Here is a 16516-nt window from a genome sequence, read left to right on the forward strand (position 1 = left end):
AAACAACACAAATCATGTTGTCTGTATATTTGTGACTGGGCCCTGTGAGGATCAGTCTGTCAGTGCTGCTCTGCTCTCACACTGGAGTACACACACTCCTGCTCTCCTCTTGTGTTACTGCTCCGTTTCACTTTTCTAGAGGAGAAGTTCAGTGCTGCGTAGTTGACATCTGCACGTGTGCCCTGTAAATGTGTGTTGGAAATTAAATAAAGATGCTATTTCCAAAATCCAGAATGAAAAGTTTTTTGACTTGTCATTTCATCATAAACAAATGCATTAATAATATATAAGAAAAACATAGTAGCCTACCATATTTTCTGACATCTCACACTGTGTACTATTAATATTATCTGGAGAATCTGTAAAAGAGCATTATGTTAAACAGATTTATTAAGCTGTTAGCCATGTAAACCATCTCACCTCTGCAGTGTGCACAGAGCCTCCCTCTCTTCACACAGAGGACGATGATCACGAGCACACAGACACACAACAGGACTGACAGAGCCACAGTCACTGGCTCCAACTGCAGCTCTGGAAGCTCATCTGAAAATATATAGAATACATTTATGTCTCATTTTACACCTTGTAGAAGCCACATTCATATTTGTATTAAGAGGTGGAAGATTTTGTGAAATACTACTTGACAGGCAGAAAGTAAAGCAAACTGATTCACCTGTGTATTTGAGCTAAACACCTAAACTGGAGTGTGACAAGATGTGTTCCAGTGAAATATTTAATTCACAAGTATTGACTTAATGTTGCTGAGCAAGACCAATGCTTATTTATGAGGCTGTTAAATGGGTTTTATAGATATACATACACGTGACATTATTTAGATGCCCAGCAAGTATCGAATGTTCACTCATACTTTGACTTAAACTATATTCCAGACTATATTTCATTAACACACAACTCCAGTCTCTGTACCAGGTTCTAGAGAGTTCTGTCAGGGAGGCCGAGAGCTGGTTAGAGCTTGGTTAAATTAATTTACTTTTAAACTCTGTTACACTGGACTGTAAAAAGATGTATTCCCTAGAGTTTGTGAATTCACAATATATATATATATATATATATATATATATATATATATATATATATATATATATATATATATATATATATATACATATATATATATATATATATATATATATATATATATATATATATATATATATATATATATATATATATATATATTTTTTTTTTTTTTTTTTTTATTCACGCACACTGCGTTGGTATTACAGTAAATCAAATATTCTCTTCAGAGTCTACAATTATCTGCAGACTTAAATGTGACTTTCAGAACATATATGACGTACCTATGTCCAGTGTGGTTCCTGTCCCAAACAGGATATGTCCACATGTGTGCACAGCGCAGTAGTATGTCCCAGCCTCAGAGGAGTGTCCTATAGTTTTAGACAGACTGTAGACACAGCTGTAGTTTGTAAAGTGGGACATGAGTCCAGTGTGAGGCTCCACAGATCCAGCTCTGAACCAGTGCACCTGCTGCTGTTGTGGACACTGGATTTGGTTCTTGTTGTTTTGGGGCTGAAGTGAGCACTGAAGAGACACTGAGCCTCCTGGGACCACTGAAGCTGAGGATGGACTCTGTGTCACATGAACACAGCTCTGTGAGTCTGCTCCATCTGTGCCAAAGACAAGAGCACCCAGTGTCAGCAGGTACTCTTTACAATTCATTCAGTATTCTAATACTTTACCATTAACAACCAAGAAGGTGCCGTTCACAAAGGTCTGTCCATATCCATCAGTCAGTACACAATAGTAAATTGCTTCGTCCTCTTTCCTGATATTTTGTATTGTAAAAACTTGCTGAATGTCCACTGTGTTGAATTTAAAACGATCTTCACATGAAGGACCAAATATTTTAAGATCATTATATAAATATCCAATAAACTGCATCATGTGTCCTGGAGTTTGTTTGTACCAGTAAACATGTTCATAATTAAAAGAACATGTAAATGTGACAGTGTCTCCAGGATGAACCATCGTCACAGGTATTTGGTCTCCTGCACTTTGACCTGTAAAAACACAGCCATGAATCATCATGTATTTTTTATACTTTGTTAGTGTAGTTTCACTTACTCAAGGTGCTTAAGAAGATGAAGGCAATGAGGGGTCCAAACATGTTTCTTCTGACGTTCCAGGCAGACTTGCATCTGTATTTGAAGTCTCCTCATCTTAAAGCGAGCTTTGAAAAGCGGAAATCAAAGTGATTGGCTGAAGCACAGATCTTCTACCCCAGGCGCATTATGTCACCTTTCTGACTCCATTCTTCTTATTGCTTTGCCCAAAAATGTTTGACCAAGTGGCATAGATGTATATTAAAATGACAACATCTATTACCGTGAGGAATGTTCCAGAGTATGTATTAACTTTCCGTCTCTATGGAGACAAGCAGGTGGCACCACTTTGTTTTTGAGCTACTTTTGTGCAGTTGAATAAATGCACAACAGATAAGTTAAATGCCACACAGAGGAAGATTCCAGGCTAAAATATAACTTCAGCAGGAGACAAGTAGGTGGTGGACCTCACCAGAAAAGTTTCATAGTGCACCTTTAATGAACATTAAAGAAGCATCTACAACAATAATTTCTTTATTGGATGTTTTACAAAAACATATAATTTAAAAACTGTAATTTAAATCAAAGGAAAAATGAAGAAGATAAGCTGATGGGTAATGATGTGAGTTACCAGACTGGGATGAATCCTTTATCCTTTCTTTTGTTGTTATTTTATCAGATTTTCAGATGTTTGAGGTGCGTTTCCAGCTCCTAAAATTAAAAAAAGCCCAATATTTTTCCTTATGATCAAAGCCATGTTCATGTGACCTACTGGCCTCTTGGTCCTTTGATAGCACCAGCTCTCTGTCTCTCTCAGAGCATGAGGCAGTGTTATTCATTAATTTTAAACAGCTTGCAGTGGTCCAGAGTTATTTCTCACTACCTTATGCATTGTGAGCGCCACATCAATGAGTCATTTTCGAAAACTCTGAGAGAACAGAGCAAAGTTTGCCAACAAGATAAAACTAGCATGCTAACATGCACTTTCTGATTATCTAACAATAAAATGCTTTGCAATTAGATGCAGAAAGCATGCAGCAGACTTATTTTGAACAGCTTATACAATATATCTGTAATGTGGCAAGACATATTTAGCTGAAATACAAGTGAAAAACTTATAGGACCTTAAAGACAGCAAAGAGACATGATAACTGAGATGCATTTTGAGTTGAAACGATTGCAGTGTTCACTAAGTACTGACTAGGTTTTCCATGTCAAAACCGCAGTTTCCGCAAACTGCATCTATCTAAAGAACAACAAGCCTAACCACACGCTGCAGCTTCACAGAGAGGAGGGTTTATAGATTTTGTGACCACTGCATTCTAAAAGCAGAAAAAACTCAGAGTAGACTGGGTAAGGGCTAACACAGGATGACTATAAATGATAAACACAAGATGTTTCTGTTTTGCTACATTATTGTCACATTGATCCATGTTGGCCAACCTGATACAGGAAGTGCGGCACACACCTTTGTTCTCACGCCATTTTAATCTAATAGTCAAAAGCTTTCCACAACAAAGTTGTGATCAATAACATTTTAAAATTGTACACATACTATATTTTCTTCACATTTGTACATATTGGGGAATCATGTAGGTCTGTAGCTCAGGATCGTGTCATCAACCACATTTTCAACTGACTCACTTTAAGATGCCAAATGAACTGACTTAACTACATATCTAAAGTATTAAACATTTATTTCAGCATTTGGCCATAGAGTGTCACATTTTCTGTTCAATTTTGGTATTATATTTGAGTAGGATGTTAAAGAAAAATAGCATGATGATCAGCACAATCATCAAAATAAGGAAACAAAAAAGAACTTGACTTGAAAAATCCAAATGTCACACAGTATATTTGTGACTGGGCCCTGTGAGGATCAGTCTGTCAGTGCTGCTCTGCTCTCACACTGGAGTACACACACTCCTGCTCTCCTCTTGTGTTACTGCTCTGTCTCACTTTTCTAGAGGAGCATAATTGACATTTACATTTGGGCCCTGCAAATATGAAGACAAAATAAACATGTAACCACTAAAATCTCACCCATATACAGTTGTCTGTTGTTTTTAATTTGCTCAGTCATAAACTAATTTCAAAATGTGTCAATATTTTCAGGTACAATATTTTCAGAACTCTCAGTGTGGACCAGTTATAGTATCAGGAGAATCTATAAAATATATTTTGCCATATTACAACAGAGACTCTCCTAGGAAATACTCCACATTTAGTATATTGTACCTCTGCAGTGAACATAGAGGATGATCGCAAGCACACAGACACACAACAGGACTGACAGAGTCACAGTGACTGGCACCAGCTGCAAATCTGGGCGCTCATTTGAAAATAGATAGATTACAAATTGATTTTATATGTATAGCACTATGACTGGAATCAGAGACAATCTGGGATGGTTATGTGTTTGGGGTGAAAGAAATACTATTTTTAGTTGTTTGGCTAAAATTTAGCTAAAATCAAATAAACTGATCCTTCATTGTATTTGAGGTAAACACCTAAGCTGGAGTGGATGGAGCTGGAAACAGGATGTATCTTGTGAATCCACAAATATCTTTGTGAAAAACACCAGCATAGTGGGTGTTTTTTTTTTTTTTCTTATCTAAATGGATCTCCTCTGCACCTGTCGTCCAGTCAGGTGTGTGGAGTCCACCAAGAAACAAATTCGCAAAGATTGCAAAAATTTGTGGTACTAAGTCACAGGTAAACATTTATTTATGAAACAATGATAGAACAATGGCATTCTTCAGATGCTCAGGAAGTCATAGTTGCACACTCAGTCAATCAAATGTTCTCTTCAGAGGCGACAGTTATTTGCGGCCTTAAAATAACACTTTTAGAACAGATATGATGTACCTATGTCCAGTGTGGTTCCTGTCCCAAACAGGATATGTCCACATGTGTGCACAGCGCAGTAGTATGTCCCAGCCTCAGAGGAGTGTCCTATAGTTTTAGACAGACTGTAGACACAGCTGTAGTTTGTAAAGTGGGACATGAGTCCAGTGTGAGGCTCCACAGATCCAGCTCTGAACCAGTGCACCTGCTGCTGTTGTGGACACTGGATTTGGTTCTTGTTGTTTTTGGGCTGAAGTGAGCACTGAAGAGACACTGAGCCTCCTGGGACCACTGAAGCTGAGGATGGACTCTGTGTCACATGAACACAGCTCTGTGAGTCTGCTCCATCTGGGCCAAAGACAAGAGCACCCAGTGTCAGCAGGTACTCTTTACAATTCACTCAGTATTCTAATACTTAACCAAGAAGGAGTATTTGAAAAGCGGAAAAAGTAGCGGTTGAAATAGAAATTTATCACACCCTAAACATAATGAAAGTCTGTAAAGTAGGTAGGTATTCTCCATAGAACTTACAGTGACATGTTTTTATGATTTGCTCATTTTTACTTAATTTTTGGGGGATAATAGATGTTGAAACTATAAATGATAGTTTTGCATCAATCAAGGAGCAATATGCAAAGGAAAGTTGATAAATATGTTGAAAATTACAGGAAGTAGAACATATTGATCACACTAGAGAATTGTATCAGAAAGTTAGGCACAATTTACAACGCAAGGAACAAATTCCTTCTGATATTTTTATTTGGCAAATAATAATTTCTGTGTACACTAGAGGAGTTATATATAAGTGGACTGAGGGAATGTGACGTCCAAATGAAGCCAGTTCAGGGTAGCAATTATAGTGGCTCATTTGGAACCAAGATCCATATTTGGAAATCTGAGCATGTGTATCATAGCAACCAAAGAGCCAATGAATTTGGCTGGCTTTCTCGCCTTAAATAACAGCAGATTAAAGCTCTATATTATATCTGTATCTCTATGTTTCTTATACAGAGGGATAGCAGTCTGGTCACCACTCCCACCATCGCGCCTTGACCTAGGCTCAAAATACAATCAGGTTTGTTTATTTCAGAGACACGGGTGAAATGGAGGAGCTCATTGGTCACCAATCATTTAGCACAAATTCAAACTTATATCACCTCAAATTAACAGTTAAAAATAATAAAAATGCCCTCGACCCTCACGACTGTGGGGTATATGTCACCATAAAGAGCCAGGCTCTCATCTGCGCCTACATCACCTCTCACCCACAGTGTCGGTGTATATAGTACACTACTCCAGTCATTCCAACGAGCCATATTCTGACAAGACATATTGTCATGCTCGCATGGTTGGAGATAGATGTATGTCCTCTTTAACTTTTTTTAAATTTCAATGGTCAAACATTTTTTGCTTCATCCCGTTCAAATTTTTTGTTAAAAAAACCCATGTACTTCTACGGCAAATATAATACAATTTTTTGCATGTCCTGACATGTTCTATTTTTCATGCTATGTTTTGTCTTTCTATGTTGATTTTTTTGCTGGTCAGGCTCATATTGGCACCATGAAACAAATTTTTGAGGTGTTGCTGGTGTTGTTTTTAGTCCCCTGTGAGATATATATATATATATATATATATATATATATATATATATATATATATATATATATATATATATATATATATATATATATATATTCCCATAAGCAGCCATATTTGTTTTGATGCAGATGGACCATGCAGATCCCAAGCAGGATAAAAGTGTAAAATATTCAAGGGACCTGTGGATAGAGGTAAGTGACATGAGGCCTCTCCTGGTAGAGCCTGGAGGCTACAGTAGCCAGATGTGGAAATAAAGCTCAACAGTGACCGCTCACTTCAAGGTTCTGGAGATAGTTTTCACATGAACTTTTCCCAAAAACTGTAAATTTTATTGAAGTGTTGAGTTTTAAAACAATACTGAAAAAAACAGCGTTATGGACATGATCACATATCTGAATAGTCTATGATTTAAAAAAAATTGGCATTCAATAAAGTATAAATGCAAAAAAAGTCCAATTATCAAAGTGTTAAATGGAACATTAAAATAAAAAGTCCTTCCCCCTATTAGTTTGTATGCAAGTTTTCTGTACAATATGTCTGCGATAGATAGATAGATACATAGATAGATAGATAGATAGATAGATAGATAGATAGATAGACAGACAGACAGACAGACAGACAGACAGACAGACAGACAGACAGACAGACAGACAGACAGACAGACAGACAGACAGACAGACAGATAGATAGATAGATAGATAGATAGATAGATAGATAGATAGATAGACAGACAGACAGACAGACAGACAGACAGACAGACAGACAGACAGACAGACAGACAGACAGACAGACAGACAGACAGACAGACAGACAGACAGACAGACAGACAGACAGACAGACAGACAGACAGACAGACAGACAGACAGACAGACAGACAGACAGACAGATAGATAGATAGATAGATAGATAGATAGATAGATAGATAGATAGATAGATAGATAGATAGATAGATAGATAGATAGATAGATAGATAGATAGATAGATAGATAGATAGATAGATAGATAGATAGATAGATAGATAGATAGATAGATAGATAGATAGATAGATAGATAGATAGATAGATAGATAGATAGATAGATAGATAGATAGATAGATAGATAGATAGATAGATAGATAGATAGATAGATAGGAACTGCTTTTTCACTATATAGATAATGTTTCAAGTATATTCCCTGGTGGCTGAGTAGAAACATTCTGGCTGTGATCCATTTTTCATGTTTGATCTCTTCACTTTTCTCTGAGGAAACTCCAGAGCGACATAGTTGACACCTGCTTCTTTGCCCTCCTGTGAAAAGTAGACAAACTATATTACTGTATGACAAGTTTATTTATGTGTATCCTTTGATAATACATTTATCAGTCATTCTTGTGAGTCTGGAATCAATTTCCCCAAAATGTACAATATTCCCCTGAACTCTATGAATGGCACTATTTAGATGCTTCCAACGCAACAAGAATCGATATCCAATGCAGCAAGAATTTGTGTCATTTCACTTTTGAAAATGCAATGTACAGATGTTATGTTAATTTTAAACACGAGTGCTTAAACGTCTTTCCTTGACAGGCCAAAATTAATACATACTATTGTGTCAAGGGCAAAACTTATTTATGTATTATATTAAACAGTTTTTTTTGTCTCCAAAGAGCTTTATAGTTGTCTTTTATTACTGTGTTTTTAAGGGTATTTCATCCCCTTTGCAATTATGGTAAATGTTTTCAGTGCAAATCAAACAAATCTCACTATCCTTTCACAGGTCAAATTAGGCCCCCTGGAGAGCCAAGTTTGACCTTGCTTATTTTAAATATCCAATTACATTTATTATACACTTTATCGTACAAAAATTGTCTTGTTTCGTCCAGACTCCTCAGAATGTTGATGAATTTCACCTCATTGTTGGATGGATCCTCCATAACTGTGTTCATGAGTTCAAAGGAGCTGGAAGCAGGTATTACATCTGTTTAAAAAAAAAAGTGTTCAATGTGAAATTAATCAATGTTGTAACTTGCATATGTGTAACATATTGGCTTCAAATTTTAGTGCCTTAATGTGGTTGAAGGATTGTCCTGTGCTTTCTTCATATGCTGCTAACTACTGTCAGGAGTTACAACTTTTTTGTTCTAACTCTTAGTAGCATGTTCTGAAATGTGCCAAAATGAGAAAAAACTGTTTAGCTTTGCCATGAAGAGGTCATTTATTTGCATATCAAAGTCATACTTAAAAGGACTGTACCAGATTTCTTTAAAAACTTGAAAAAAAATGTGAATTTATTCCTGACTTCCTGCCATATGAATTCAGAGCATCCTAATTATTCACCTCAATGAGTTTATAAGCGCTTTCACAACCATAGAGGCCGTAGCAGAGTTTTGGTATCACGGTATGCTAATGACCAGCATGCTAATCACGCATTCTCTAATACTTGGACAATGATACCTTTATAATTTGATGCAGACAGTACACAACAGGCTTATTTTGACCTCAAGAGATGCTAATACACTATATCTGTACTGGGACAAAGTTTGCTTGGTTTTAAGATTTTGAGCAGGACTATACACACACCTTTGCGAGCAGCAGCTTTTCGGTATAGGCAGAACATCACAGCATTGATGACAGCAGAGCAGAGCAGCAGGACCCCAAGGGCCAAACAAACTGGCAGCAAATCTGTAGGGACATGAACATTACAATCAGTCAGGTTCAGGAATTGTTTGTGTTTTGTTTCATTCACACATGTTTGAGTAATCCTGCATTATTAGCCTGTCTAGATCTCCAAAATGATGCAGTGGTAGTTTTTAAGCTAACAGCCCCTTTACCTTTACCTTTAGTTCAATGGAGATTGGCAGTTCCGAGACTGAAATAAACCAAATGATTCTGGTGAAGGTGGATGCAGTTTAAAAACACAGTGGAGCACTTCCTGTATTACCACATGACATCACAAGGTGGAAGAGAGTCTTTTCTGCGTTCTGTTTGAGAGACTGATTTGTGTGCTAAACATGTGTGAAAAGAAACAAAACACAACTCCACATATGTTTTTGATGAGGTTACAACATTATAATAACATAGATCGGGAAATAGTGTAATATGGGCCCTTTAAAGAAGCAAAGTGCCAGTGCTCATGTTCTCGTTTAACAATGTGTCTGTCATTTCACATGCAACACACTGAAACCATATTACAGAGCTGAAAAGAGCAGTTAATTTGATAAATAAGAAGCATGTCAGTAACACAAATACATTAAATGGAGTTACATGAAAAGCAATGCTACCTTGAAAGTAAAACAATATAAGCTAGTAAGCAGTGCAACAAGGTAAAAAGTCTTAGCTTTAAACAGTGGGGTAAGGCTGAGCAGTTGTATAGTCTACTCAACATTAAAGCAAACCCTGTAACTTTCTTCAGGTATCGTGTCACCTGCATGATGTCATGGAAATAGAGTTACAACCATACTTAGGAACATTCTCCATGGAGATAGATGAGGTTTATGTGATTCTGTGGGACATTATAGCTAAATAAACAATAATTCCATAGAGAGGAGGAGGTTTGTGGAGAAGCAAGAACGCTCACATTAAGGACATGTCTGTTTATGTGTTTTATACAAAAATGAAAAAAGCATGCTTTTATTTTTGTCTATTCTTTGGCTAAAAGTTACACAGTGGGGTTTTACTTAGAAATGAACAGAATCTTCTCACTCATTCTTGCATTGCTTGTTGACTTGATAATGAAAGTAATTGATAATACAACAGTGTTTTAAATGAAAAGATCAAGTATTATAAGATTAAATTCCAAGGTGTGTAAAAATGAAGTGTGTGACTAAATGTAGTATGGGTTGTGTAACTTGAATCTTGGTTCACAACATTCACCAACCAAACCTTTAGAGCAGAGGGCCAGAGACTGTAGAGAAGTCACAACAAAGAGTTCAAATGACAACTGTATTCTTGTGCGTCTGCCTGGACTATAGACATGGTTTTCCGGCGTTAAACCTCTGTGGCTCTGATGGGCTTTTTACAGTGACCAGAGTGAACCTTCATCAAACCATAGGCTAATGTGCATGAGTTTCCCTTTTATCATGCTTGAAAAAGCATAGTGTAAGATTTGGATTAAAGCTGACTTTTTTGGAGTGTAACAGTTTAAGTATTATGAAAGCAAAACTAGTTAAGTAGTTAATAGTTAAGTATTTTTATTTTTCATCATTGGGCTCGCCACCCAATTTCACTTCTATCCATCTAAAAAATCTGTTCTAAAGCTGTGCATGTACTGTGCAAATTGATGCATATGGAAATTAACAATATGCTAAAGAACACAACCACTTTAAATTCAAGTATTGTTTGAATGTTTCAAGTTACCTGGGCTTATCTCCACTCTTGTCCCTGGTCCAAACAGGATATGTCCACATGTGGTCACGGCGCAGTAGTACGTCCCAGTATCATTGACGTCCTGTATAGTTGTGGACAGACTGTAGACACATCTCCTCTGGTTCTGCTCCTCAGTCTGCTCTTCATAAGTGTAGATGATGCTGCCTGGAGATTCTCCTGCTCCAGATCTGAACCAGTGCACGTTACGTTTAGAAGGACACTGCAGTGTGGAGCTGTTCTTGGACACAAGAGAACACTGGAGCTGCACTGGACGTCCCAGAGTGACTGATGCTTGTGGGATTTGTTTCACATAGAAAGTGTGATGCCGTTGTTCTGTAGATTCATTAAAATAGAACTATTAAAACAAGAACAGAAAGAACATGTAACTGAAGATCTTAATTTAAAAATCTTACCAAGAATGATCAAAAGAGTCGTATTGACAAAACTCATTTTGTATGATGATCCAACTTGACAAACGTAAGAGGCTGCATCTTCCCTGGTCACATTAAAAATTGTGAAGGTATACACAATTTCCATGTTTAATTCAGTTTTATATATTTCAAATTTTGAATTGTGGAAATTTCCGTTAAGTGTTATTTTCTCATAGGATCCCTCTGCAACGGTTTGGACCAGTGATTCTAAATTCATTTTGTAGAAATAAAGTAGTCCAGCTTCAGTCCTCTTTACTGAACAGGACATAGTAAAATTATCTCCAGAGTTGAGCGTGGTCTGAGTAATCTGGCCATCTCCTTTGGTCTGACTGAGAGCTGAAAAAACAACACCAACATTTACCATTCACAAATGTAGAAACATTCAACATTTTAAACACACCCAGAATGAAAAATTTAAACATTAAAATAGATGGGGCTGACTAGTATATTACAAAACTTACTTAAAGTGCTCAGAAGTATCAAAGGACCCAGTCTTTGTCTCATTGCGGCGGATCACTCTGTTGCACAACTGACATCTGCCCACCCGAATGGAAGCTTTAGTCACACAGTCAAAATACTTGAAATCTCTATGATTGGCTGTGCAAAGAAATACACTTCCTGTTACTATCTTATTCTTTTCACACAGAAACATGTACATACATCATGTGAATACGTCTTTGTACCAGTTGTGTTAGTAAGATTAATGTACATATTTAAACAGCAGATTGTAAGGTTTTGGTGAAATTTGTATACATTTTTTTATTTTTTGGTCTAAACTACAATTTCATCTTTTTGTCAAACTCAGTGTTGAATTTATAACTTCAGTTTAAATATATTAATTAATATCTCTTTATCATGATGTTGAGAACAAACTATGCAATTATGGATGTTAAAACTGTCAAATCAAAAACAATAAATAGAAAAGCAGCATCCTTGTTGAACATCTGAAAAAAAATAACTATTGCAAACCAGCATCTTGTAATATGAATGTAATTTAGGCTGAAACTGTCCATCAAAGAACAAATCTCACTTGAACTATATGTCACCACATCAAAGTCGATCTGTTTGAACAGTTATTTTTCAGGTGCAGTGCTTTATCCTGTTTACTGACACTGCCTAAACCACATGAGTTGTTGGTCCTCTGTGCCTTTTATTTAATTTTAATGTATTTTTTTATGTTTTTTACCAGTTTTATTACCTTAATGAGGAATAGTGACATTAAATAAAGCTTTATGTTATGTTTCCATGGTATCATTTTTGTATTGTGAAACACTTTGTTTTTGTTTATGAAATTTGCTGTACTACCAGTCAAAAGTTAGGTCTCATCCTTGCTTTCAATGTTTTTGTTTTTGGGTTTTTTGGGGGGGGTTTTTTCTCAATATACAGATACGGAAGACATCTAATATATGATGCAAGATATTTGGAATAATATAGTGAAATAAATAAAAAAGTGAAATAATGCAACTATAGAATTTTTATATTTTCTAGTATATTTGTATCTATCCTTTGATTTGTCGACAGCACTGCAAACCCTTGGCCTTCTCTCAATGAGCTTCTTGATGAAGTTTCCAGAAATGGTTTTCACTTTGCAGGTGTGTCATGTCAGGGTCATGAAATGCAAACCAGGGTTCAAAACAAAGAGTGATTACTTTTAAACATTTTTAAAATATAAAACACGTTTTGTGTTATTTTGAGTTTACTTTTTGTTTATTATATTCCATGTGTGCCCATTGATGTCTTCAGTGAGAATCTACAGTTTAAATAATCATGGAAATAAAGGAGAAATAAATGAAATAGTGTGTCCAAACTTTTTGTACAAAGAAAGTGGATTGTATTGAAACCTATATGGCAATCTACATAATCACAAAACTCCATCTTTCAAATTATAAAATCATGTTATCGGATGCATATTTTGAACATATCCAGGCACAATAATATCAGAGGAGAATGCAATGTAAACTTTTCCATTTTGTTACTTAGCTTTGTTTTCTTCCCCAGAGAACATTGTATTGTCTAAATAACTGTAGGCTTTGTGATTTGATCACTGTGCCAAGCGAAATGGCAAATTAAAATTTTGACTTGAGAGCGATATTGTGGAGCCCTTCACTTCTTAAACTGTTTCTTGTATTGTGACAGATCACTAGCTTATTTTTTTACCAGAACAGCACAGCCCGCATCAACAGTACACTGCTCATGCTAAAAGGTGATACCTGGACTGGACTGACATGAAATGGTCGCGAAATCTTGGAAACTAGGTACTCAAAGAAAGTAAAACAGAGAATAAAACGGAAACACTGATTTGAAGACATCAAAGTTATGTAAGGTAATGTAAGACTTCTCCCACAATTGTTACCATACAGTACATCACAAAAGAAACATCTTAAAGAAACATCTTAAACCTTAAACCTTTTCTGGTGGAGAGTTATTGCTTTGCCTTGGAATGTTCCACAGTATTGCTTTAAATGCCTTAAATCGGTTGATGTCACTGGCCCAAGTTACAGGTCAGATCTGTGCAATAAAAACACTAATTCAATAAATGCAAGATAGATATGGCTGCATAATGTTGAACATTCGAGGCCATATAGCCATGAAGAGGAGCAAGTGACAGACCCTCCACCAGTATAATGCACGGCAATAAAACAGAACTCCTACTCATCGGCACCAAATCCACCCTAAGCAAAATAAATCCTTTTTCCATATCCATTGATGGTTCCTCTATCTCCCCCTCCCCTCAAGTAAAGAGTCTGGGTGTCATCCTCGACAGCACACTTTCCTTCACCTCCCATATCAACAACATCACCCGGTCCGCCTATTTCCACATCAGAAACATCCACCGCCTCCGTCCCTCACTCACCCCACACACCACCGCCATCCTCATCCATAGCCTGGTCACTTCCCGTATTGACTATTGCAATTCTCTTCTGTTCGGACTCCCACAGAAATCACTCCATAAACTCCAACTGGTCCAAAACTCAGCTGCCCGCATTATCACACACACACCCTCCCATCACCACATCACACCTGTCCTGCAACAGCTCCACTGGCTCCCCATCACGCACCGCATACACTACAAAATCATACTCCTCACATACAAAGCTCTCCACAACCTGGCCCCTCCATACCTGTCTGACCTCATTCACATCTCCACACCTGCCCGCTCCCTCTGCTCCTCCTCTTCCCTGCACCTCACTGTCCCTCCTGCCCGTCTTGTCACTATGGGGAGCAGAGCCTTCAGCTGCTCTGCTCCCCAGCTCTGGAACTCCCTCCCCCATGACCTCCGCAACACACACTCACTCCCACACTTCAAATCTAAACTCAAAACTCATCTGTTTAGAAAGGCCTTCTCATCCTGACCACTCTGACCATAACTGCTCTGTCTTTTAATCTATATTTGTTTTTAAATGTATTTTTAATCATTTTACATTGTTCAATTTGTATTGTGTATGTATGTATGTACGGCAACCTTGAGAGCCTTGAAAGGCGCCTAACAAATAAAATGTATTATTATTATTATTAATTAATTATTGTTCACTTTTCCCTGTCTAGCTCAGCTTTTGACCATTTTTATATGTAAAAAAGCCAGAGAGAGCATATTACCTTACATTACCAGTAGTAGGTTTCTCTCTTTCTCTCAATTGTAAAAGTTTTTATTGTAAGACCTGAAGGTGAGAATCTATGTGGGAACATAAATCTACGCTACCATGACATCAGTCAGACAGAAACATTTTTAAAAGACAAAACAAACCACTTCCCCCAACTGCCCCAGCTACTGTTCGCAGCATAGCTGTGGTATTTCTGTAAAGGTGCGGAAGGCACATTTACAGAAATACTACACATACATTGCATGTAACTTATGCATTCAGTTCAGTTCAATTTATTTTTGTAAAGACCAAAATCACAACAGCAGTTGCCTCTTAGGGCTGAACATGAGAACTGATTTAACCAACGAAAAGTTAGAAAATAAACCATGAAACAGAAACAGATAAGAAAATTAATAAACAGAAAACAAGCAAATGGATAACTGTCCCAGAACATCCCTTGTCCTTAGACTGTCCCTCTCAGCAAGGAAAAGCTAGAGAAAAAAAAGAAAAGAAAAAAAAAACAGTGGGAAAAAGAGAAACCTCGAAGAGAACCACAGTGAAGGAGAGATCAATTCCCATGGATGTCCAGGCTGCAGATGTGTCCAGGACTAATGTGCATCCATTTGCAGATAGAGTTCAAGTTTATGGGGCCAGAGCCACTCAACTAAGGGAGAGAAGGAGGCCCACCCACAACAGCCAAACCGTTAAATTTAACAGGGTAGAATATTGATAAAGTTGCATGGGTTGTGGGGTAATGTAAACAGGTTAAGTAGGCCACATGTAATCTCCAAATCAACAAGGTGCCCATTCTGAAACAATGCTATTATTTCCTGTATCCTGTTTCAGTACCAGGTTCAGGAAGTCAGGGCGTTAGTGGCTGTTAGCTCTCAAAATGTCACTCTGGCAAGCTACTTTCAGCAATTAATTTCATTTTCATTTTTTTTTTTTTAAATCATACTTTTTAGATTAAGTAACTAAAATTTGAGGTTACAGTATAAATGCTGTTCCATTTAAAGCACAAACTTATTTACTTGTCTCCATGGAGATGTTATTGCTTTGTCTATAGAATGTTTCAAAGTATGGTATTAAATATATCTATTCAACATTTATTTATTTCAGGTGTTTATGCTCAAAATTGACTTGAAAAAGTAGAAAGATATTTATAAATTTGAATTACTGTTTGACAATATTGCAGTAGCAGACAAGTTACAGTAACAAGTAAAATTTAAAGGGTCCATATTACATTTTCTGCTCTATGTTATAATGTTGTTTCCTCATCACAAACGTACCTGAAGTTGTGTTTTGTTTTATTCACACATGTTTAACACACATACCCTGCATATGGAAAACACTCTGCTCTACCTTGTGATGTCATGTGGTGATACAGGAAGTGCTCCACTGTGTCTTTAAACTCCTTTTACAAAAGCTAAAAGGTAGCAGTTAACTTGAAAACTACCGCTCCATGACATCACAAGGTGGAACAGAGCATTTTGAACTTTGGAGATGTAGACAGACTAATAACAAACTATTACTCAAACATGTGCAAATGAAACAAAACACAACTCCAGGTATGTTTTTGTTGAGGTAACAACATTATAACATGACAAGAGTCAATTTTTTTTCATAAT

General features: G+C 36.8%; 2 protein-coding genes across 3 annotated transcripts; both read right to left on the minus strand.

Annotated features, from left to right (window-relative positions):
• Nucleotides 1-44: 44 nt before the first annotated feature.
• On the minus strand, nucleotides 45-2022 carry LOC117378149 (uncharacterized). Of its 2 annotated transcripts, none has more exons than XM_055224806.1 (5): nucleotides 1722-2022; nucleotides 1323-1649; nucleotides 421-531; nucleotides 310-359; nucleotides 45-182 (listed from the first exon to the last, which is right to left on the minus strand). In XM_055224806.1, exons 1-5 carry the CDS (start codon nucleotides 2008-2010, stop codon nucleotides 60-62), a joined length of 900 nt encoding a protein of 299 aa, XP_055080781.1. In that variant the 5' UTR covers nucleotides 2011-2022; the 3' UTR covers nucleotides 45-59. The 2 variants fall into 2 exon arrangements, with proteins under 2 accessions (XP_055080781.1, XP_055080780.1); XM_055224805.1 differs by having other exon boundaries at nucleotides 421-543.
• A 5650-nt stretch (nucleotides 2023-7672) lies between these two features.
• LOC117378176 (uncharacterized) lies at nucleotides 7673-11395 on the minus strand. The gene is made up of 5 exons (XM_055224798.1): nucleotides 11290-11395; nucleotides 10868-11209; nucleotides 9092-9193; nucleotides 8422-8489; nucleotides 7673-7819 (listed from the first exon to the last, which is right to left on the minus strand). The coding sequence occupies exons 1-5, from the start codon at nucleotides 11324-11326 to the stop codon at nucleotides 7694-7696; spliced, it is 675 nt and encodes a 224-aa protein (XP_055080773.1). The 5' UTR covers nucleotides 11327-11395; the 3' UTR covers nucleotides 7673-7693.
• Between the last annotated feature and the right edge of the window lie 5121 nt (nucleotides 11396-16516).

The sequence above is a fragment of the Periophthalmus magnuspinnatus genome, chromosome 10 (assembly GCF_009829125.3).
Source record: "Periophthalmus magnuspinnatus isolate fPerMag1 chromosome 10, fPerMag1.2.pri, whole genome shotgun sequence".
NCBI classification, from domain to species: domain Eukaryota; kingdom Metazoa; phylum Chordata; class Actinopteri; order Gobiiformes; family Gobiidae; genus Periophthalmus; species Periophthalmus magnuspinnatus.